General features: G+C 40.5%; 1 protein-coding gene across 1 annotated transcript in view; it reads left to right on the forward strand.

Moving 5' to 3' along the window:
- The window catches only part of LOC108787115 (keratin, type I cytoskeletal 12-like), a 15,290-nt gene extending 9,285 nt beyond the window's left edge, over positions 1-6,005 (forward strand). Inside the window, exons 2-8 of the mRNA XM_018556577.1 lie at positions 282-364; positions 1,158-1,314; positions 1,784-1,942; positions 2,051-2,176; positions 3,446-3,663; positions 4,432-4,487; positions 5,905-6,005. Coding sequence (XP_018412079.1) covers positions 282-364; positions 1,158-1,314; positions 1,784-1,942; positions 2,051-2,176; positions 3,446-3,663; positions 4,432-4,487; positions 5,905-6,005 — 900 coding nt within the window. The remainder of the gene's footprint in view (positions 1-281; positions 365-1,157; positions 1,315-1,783; positions 1,943-2,050; positions 2,177-3,445; positions 3,664-4,431; positions 4,488-5,904) is intronic.
- Positions 6,006-8,213: the final 2,208 nt, after the last annotated feature.

Consider the following 8,213-nt stretch of genomic DNA (forward strand, 5'->3'; position numbering starts at 1 on the left):
ATATATATACAGTATATATATTACAGTATGATTCAGTTGGTTGGTACACTGACAAAATGGTTATCATGTTGTACAATGTGGCAGCAGGTTTTGCAGGGTGTGAACACTAATTTATTGGAATGTTGTCTGTGTGAGCCATTTCCTGTTCCTTCAGGCAGATGATTAGCTAATAAGTGTCGTAATTACTTGTATTAACATGTTAAGAAGATAAGACCTGTCAAGTAGAGTGAGGTGTTTCATGATCAAAGACCAATGAAGTTTTTCTATTTTGTGTTCAACAGATTATCATTGCCACTACAGAAAATGCTAGAGTGGTCCTGCAGATTGACAATGCCCGGCTGGCTACTGATGACTTCAGAATGAAGTAAGGATTCTTCGGAAGTGCTTTGACTGTTGAATAATGAGTGATCCCAACAGAGTAAAGATTGAGTCCACCCAAATTAACATTTTCTAGAGGCTGTGTGGCAAACCACACATCTATTAGGAGTTAAATGGAATGCACAAGGTTTTCCTTGAGTTATGCAAGGCGAAGAATACATTTTTTTATTTTAGATAAGTAAATATAAAATATGGCATATGAACATTCCATATGTACTCTTTTTAGCCAGCAAGTGCAGCATTTTTTACCAGATTAACCTTGAAGGCCAATTGATCTTTCAGTTTAAATCAGCCAAACACATTCGAGGTGCATTAAAACAAAAGGTATTCAAAGTCCTATAGTTAATTTTCTTTAGAAAACAGCCACAGCCTAAGGAGAAAAGCCTGTCCCGTGCTGCAGTGAAGGGCTACTTCAGAGAACAAGAGTCCTTCTCTGCAGCATGCTGGATGGGGACAGACTTTTCTATATGGACTGAGGACTGAGGTACCCCAATACCCCATAATGGATGGTGCTCTGTGTGGTACATTTAGAACTGCATCCCAATGTAACAGTACAGTAGGCCCAGATGGATCAGTTGTAGTGCACTGCATTAAAAACGTCTGCCTCAACACAACGCACATAAACAAATAAAATGCCTAACAATAACATGCATGCAGTAATGCACTTGAATATAATGGATAGTTGTGAAAGGAGACTAAATTAAGTGATTCATTGATGTGAAGAGAAAGTAAATGTTTAATTAAGGCAGCCATTAATTTATGCACTTACTCTATGTTAGGTATGAAAATGAACTGTGCCTACGCCAAAGTGTGGAGAGCGACATCAATGGCCTCCGACGTGTCTTGGATGAACTGACACTTGGCAGGTCTGACCTTGAGCTCCAGATTGAGTCTTTGACTGAAGAATTGGCTTTCCTCAAGAAGAACCATCAAGAGGTGGGAAGATTATTTAAATGGTTAACTGAATGGAAATTGACATTTCAGCCTAAGATGAATGTTAGCAGGTTGAACTACTCACCCCTGCAAGGGTTCTTCCACTTTAGGAAGAGGGAGATGCAGCTAAGGCAAGGGCATGCATGCAAAGCCATTAACTCCAGCCAGTGTCGGATTCACCCAGCCAGCATCCACACATTGCATTGAAACAATCATCTTGAGTTGATTTGACCTTACAAAAAACTGCAGTACCATCATTCTTTTTTGAAATAATACATATGAGTTAGGCATTGGACACTCATAGAAATCATCAAGTAAATGTTATGAAAATACACTATAAAAAAAGCAAAATTAGACAGTTTTATAATGGACAAAAGGTAAATGATGCTGAAAATGTTATATACTGTGGCACAATATACCATATGCTAAAATGACTTGCATCTTAATAAATGTGTTTGCTTCACATGAATAGGAGATGAGTGCCTACAAGGGTAGCACCGGTCAAATCAGTGTTGAGATGGACGCTGCACCAGGTGTGGACCTAACCAAAATTCTAAATGATATGAGAGCAGATTATGAACTTTTGGCAGACAAGAACCGCAAAGAGGCTGAAGCATCGTTCCTCAAAAAGGTTAGATATCACTGTGCAGAGCTTTCCTTTTTTTTCAGTTTTCTTTTATTGTGTTTAAGGGGAAATTGTAAAAAATTCTTATCAGAATTTAAATGTTTGTCATTTTAGAGCAATGAACTGAAAAAGGAAATTTCCGTTGGTGTGCAAGAAGTCCAGTCTACCCGCACCGAAATCTCAGACCTCAGGCGCACATTACAAAGTCTTGAGATTGAACTACAGGCACAGATATCCATGGTAGGTATACTTTTATGTCATTAATATTAAATATTAGCTTTATAATGTAACAGTCTCTAATGTCCATAAAACCATTTTCAGGGATTTCCAACTTTAACAGAAACACAATGAGCTGTTTTCTATTATTGAATGTAAGCACATTTAAAAATGGGTTAGTCTGAGCTCCCATATAGCCTAGAGTTAAGGAAAGTTGACTGAAGTAGATGTAGAAGACAGATCACCAATTCCAATGCCACTCTCTACTGCAGCCACTTGCAAGGGGATGAAATCACTATTTCATTTACAAATGTTTGTGGGGCAATGTTTTCAATTTAGAAAGCTACTTCAATTTCATCCTCTTGACAAGTATGTCATTTTGGAAAAACAGTCATGCTAATAAGAAGGTTGAAGAGATTGGTTGGATCTTGCACTGGATAGCCTATGACAGTTATGCAGAAATCTAGCCTTGATCCCACCCAAAAGCCTTTTTTTTTTGTTTCACAAAGACAATGAATTGAATTAGTTCCCTCACATCTAGTCCTATCATCCTACCGTGACATGTATTCTCTGTATATTCCAACAGAGAATCCTTGGACAGATTAAGACAGAATGAGGCCTGAGGCATAGTAGGAGCTTTCCCACCCACACCTTTTTAAATTAATTAGGACTGCAATACATAAAGAAGCTGACTAATTTGTCTGTACAGGAATGGCCCTATCAGACAATATCTGCCCACAAAGTCCTTCCTCCTTTGTGTAGTGACAGACAGGAAGACAGCTTTGTGCTCTCTCCGTGGTCTACCTAGCTGGACCCCTGGATATCCACCGGTCATAGGCTATTGCCTAGGTGGCCTTGTTCATGATCCAGTCCTAGGAGAATTCACTATGTAGCCTGTAATATCAATATTATAGTGCATTAGATCTTCTAGTGGATTCTCCATGTACTTCAGAGTGTGAAAAAGGGAAGATCAATCAATTCACAGCAGATAAATGTTGTACTCTAGAACTTCAAAGATTGAGGATGTTCAGAGGCACCCAAGTAATTCGATAGCTAACCAAAAAATAGAAAATGCCCTATCTTAGTAGAGGGTAAACCCCCTTTATGTAATTTTAGGGATTAATCATTTTAGGTTGATCATATTACATGGTTCAAAAAGGACCACTTTGCCAATAAAACCAAAGATGAATAGTTAAATGGCATTAACATCAAAATCTGTGGAAATTTAAAGGATATTTTCAAAAATTCTTTTGCGGGAGGAAAGTCATACAACATATTTTTCATATTTTTTAGAAAAACTCTCTGGAAGGAACATTAGAAGAGACAGAAGGTCGTTACTGTGCACAGCTGAACCAGCTCCAGAACCAGATCAGCAGCATTGAAGAACAGTTTCAGCAAGTCAGATCAGACATGGAAAGACAGAAGGCAGAATATGTAAGGCTCTTGGACATCAAGACCAGACTGGAGATGGAGATTGAAACCTACAGACGCCTGCTGGAGGGAGAACTTGGGTAAGAAAATGCTGGATGATGATGCTGATAAGTAAGGTTGTCTACACTAAATCTGTTCCGAGATAAAGGGTAGGTCCAGACATTAACCAATGTATCCACAAACCCCCCCTCACCCCCTCTAGAGCATGCCCCAGCGTTTTGTACCTTGTTCCCATAGTGTAAAACTGTTTTTATGATTCCCTGTGACAACATAAGTCACCTTTTAAAATTCTTGCAGGGATTGCATCTGGAAGCTCACTTTCACTGGATCTAGGCACCTCCACAGAACTAGGTTTCCAAGAGTCCTTTGCCTAAGTACATTATGCAGGCAGGCTTTTGTGAATCAAAGCAACAGCATTGTTTGCTCAGAAAGAAATCAATGTATGTATGTACGGTGGGATAGAGAGGGGTAAGGGGATAGGAAGAGCTCTGTAGTTTAGAAGCCATGACTGACAATGCTGCTTGGCATTTAAGTACAACAAAACCATTGGTCTGTCAGCCAACTGAGTTGTCTGTTCCTCTTATAACTATTATAAATTAGATGACACACACACACACACACACACACACACACACACACAATAAATAGGTTGGACTTGATGGACATGTGTCTTTATTCAACCTCAAATACTATGTAACTATGTAACTATGTAACTATGACTGAAAGTGGTAAACATGTTGCCTGTATTTAAAGGGACAAGTGACAAAATTGGCATACCTTTATTTTTCTTTGTTATGTGGAAGTTTGCAAAATACTAACCCAAGATATATATTGTTTTCTAATTACAGAAGTTTCGCTATCCAACAAACAACATCTCAGGCATCATCAGTGGACTCCAAAAAAGGTAAGGTTTTAATTAGGCTTGACCTAGTCAAATGTTAAAGAAGAAGGTATCACCAGTGTAAATGCAAGTTGTGTAGCAACAAAGGTCACTATTTGAATGAGCCTGAGGGCAACAAGCGGCCCTATGCTTCTTCTTTGATTACCACTTACTTGAAGTCACTTAAGAGTGAGTGGGATCAAAAACGTATTTTTAAGTTTATGATAGTGTGAGAAAGGGTTAGAACCTCTGTCAGATTGTCAGGGCTGTGTGCTTGGGGACATTTCTCTTCAATACCTGTCTTGAAAACACAAATGAAAGTGATAGGTCAACTCTACTTACCTTGATAGCTGTCACTGTAAAAGATGCTCTTGATTAACGATTTCCCCTCTATTCCTGTTACAGTGACAACCCTAATGGTTAGCATTAGTTAGTCACATTCAAGTGGACTTTGTCATTAATGCTGAAGATATTTCAGGGCTTTTCAAAGCATGGCCAATCTTATCTAAGATGTTCTTCCATTAAAATGAGTGTCAGGAACATATTTCAGCATTTGTACCTACACATGTAACTTAGTCACCTTAATACAATCATCATGGAATGTATAATGGTAGATGATAATTGTCTAAGAATAAGATAGGAGGTGTGAAAATGTGTGGAACCAACCAATTCTTTGTCAGACTCTTTATTGGTTTACTTAGAAGTCCAATGTTAGTTTTGAGCATAAAACAGACAGCATTTGCCTCCACTATTTATGTCTAGTTACTGACAAAAAAGTAACATCTGAGGAAGAGTTTCATGATTTACATATGCCTTATCCTGGCCACACACTTTACATCCTATTGTACCCCTTGGGAACCACCTTTGGAATTACCAACAGCTATGTTGTGAAGGGAACTACCCAGGGCCAGATTTCCCACAAGGCCAACCGAGGTCCGGCCACGGGGCAGCAGGGAGTAGAGGGGCAGCAGGGATGTGGGATTCCTATCTCCCGATGCCAGGCACATGTAGTTCCTGGCGCCGGGCATGTAGTTGGTCCCTACATTAAGCCCTGCTTTAAGCAAATGTACAGTGGGGAAACCGCTGCTTGTTTTGGACAAGTGATATTGGCGATAATGCCGAGATCACTTGTATGCAGCCTGCAAACAGGGGGGTGCATTGAGGAACCTGGCATTGGGGCAGCAGAGAGAGTAAATCCAGCCCTGGAACTACCAATTATAAATTAAATGGACTGCTCAGGTCCATACTACATACGTGTTCATAAGTCCAAAGGGATTGTACAGAGAGCATAAAACTGAAATGTAAAATATATGGCCAGCATAAGACAGCATAATGTCAAAAGAAAGATATGGGAGTCCGTATGCACAAGCAATCTGTATACTAACGACTTTTCGCGTTTAAGAGGATAAGCATTACAAAGCCGAATTCTTGTGTATTCCAGATCCCACCAAAGTAAGGAAAGTGAAGACTATTGTTGAAGAGGTGGTGGACGGAAAAGTTGTTTCTTCCCAAGTAAAGGAAGTAGAAGAAAAGATGAATTAGATCATTGATAATGCAGACACAGTGAGCTCCGGTTGGTGTATGATGACTGCAAAACAAAAATAAGTTTTTGACACTTACATTGCAATTGTGAAAAAAACTTCCAATACATATAAAGCATAGCAAAATCAATAATGTAATGTTTATTCATCAACACATAATTAATTTTTTTTCTGTTCTGACTTGCCATACACACATGTTATGAACAGAAAAAAAAAGTGTAAGAAGATGAAGCTAAATCATTATGGGGCGATGACATATGCATCGGCCCAGCATATGTGCCTGTGTTTTAATAAAGAATTACTTAACTCTATGTGCATGAGTTCTTTATAAGTTTTTTTATTTATATCACTCTGATGTATTATGAGTATTCCTGATGAGGGTTCAGTACTATTTTATGATCTAAACAAATGTTTATATTTCTGGTAAGAGTTGAAAAATTCTTAGGAGCCTAGCGGAAATTCCATACAGCCCCTTTTGAACAGAGAAGGTGGTGAGGGAGCTATTGAGCTATAATTACATACATAATTACTATACATTCCCTTTAACTTGTTCTACTGAGGTTACCTGACAGATGCCTGGCTCCTGAAAAATGTCTACTGCTTTACAGGGAGGGCAAAAACACTTTTACATTTTGGATTTGTTTGCAAAGTTCCCAAATAGAATACAACTTAAAGAAACCTGTACTGGACAAGTATGCAGGCTGTCACTGATGACCTCTCTTCTGAGAATGCTGTTTTCCTAGTCATTGCTATCCATTGGCTTTAATATTTTATAAGTCCCTGGTCCAGAACAAGAATGTAAATTAAATGTTCAGAGTTAAACCAGATTTATCTGATCTGTATACTTGTCCAGGTCAGTGACTCAGAAAGCATTTAGACCAGTGAACGCCAAACAACCAGCATTTACTGGAGGACGCTCAGCCTTTGTATTTCCTTCAGTACAGGTTTTCCTTCTGTACTATTGGGGAGGGCCTTTTTCCTATGAAACATAGGTGGCACATGATCTACTGTGCTGACAACATCATAGGTACTACTGAGCAGTGGCGGACCTAGGGAACAAAGGGCCTTGGTGCAAGATTATTTTTGGGCCCTGCCCCCCCCCCCCCAAAAAAAAAAACCCTAACCCATATCCCCTTTAGCAACCACAAAAAAAAATAGTTGGAAAAATGGCATTGCTGTATAAAGTACTGCTGAGATTTGTAGTCCTCTACAGAGGGTGCTATTCTGCATTGCTGCAATGCAGAATGGGACCAGCTATATAGAACTACAAATACCAGCTGTACTTTATACAGCAATGCCATCAATTGGGCTACAAAAAATAATGATTTTATTTATTAACTTACCTTCACCTCCTCTGGTCGTTTCCTGGTGGGGGAGGCTGCAGAAAATCACCCCTGGGTGTGTGTGTCCATCTCAGCGTGCCCGTGTACTCAGGCAGCTGTTTGCTGGGTCCTCACGGCCGAGGCCCAGGGCTGGCCCCTGCAGTGCCTGCAGGCTCTTTTTTTATTCTCGGCTCCCTCCACAGTTTTCGGCGGCTGAGGGGCCCCCTCGTCTCTGCACCGGGAGTGTCGGAAAGACCTGATACTCCTGGCGCAGAGATGAGGGGGCCCGTCGGCCGCCAAAAACTGTGGAGGGAGCCGAGAATAAAAAAAAAGCCTGCAGGCACTGCAGGAGGCAGCCCTGGGCAAACCCAGCAAACAGCCGCCTGAGTACACGGGCGCGCTGAGATGGACACAAACACAGGGGAGGTGCTGAGATGGACACACACACAGGGCTGTCAGCCAATGTGATCAATTGACACTCCCGGCACAGAGATGGGGGGGGCCCAACGCATACCGATCCGATGGTAACCGGCGGCCGGACACCAACGGGCCCCCCCCATCTCTGCCCATAGAGCTTGTAGACATGTAACCTTAGGCTCCAAGAAATCACCCCTGTGCTAGAAGCATTCCAATTGCAAAGCACCTTTCCTTGTTTTACTGGTGCTTACCTGGCTTTTATTGTCAAAAGTTCATAGAACTGAAGGTGAGCATTTGTAACAAAGCTTTAATCTAGACCTAAGTGAAGGGTATAGTTAAGTAAGGATAAGGGTTAAGTTTGGGGGGTTAGAGGGGCATCAGGGAACATTGGAGGACATTTATCAAAACTGTCTTATTGTTTACAGTTTCTGATCTTTTGCTTTGTTTTTTCCTCACTTCATATCTCCGTA

This window comes from Nanorana parkeri, unplaced genomic scaffold (genome assembly GCF_000935625.1).
Source record: "Nanorana parkeri isolate BGI_ZX_2015 unplaced genomic scaffold, ASM93562v1 scaffold242, whole genome shotgun sequence".
NCBI classification, from domain to species: domain Eukaryota; kingdom Metazoa; phylum Chordata; class Amphibia; order Anura; family Dicroglossidae; genus Nanorana; species Nanorana parkeri.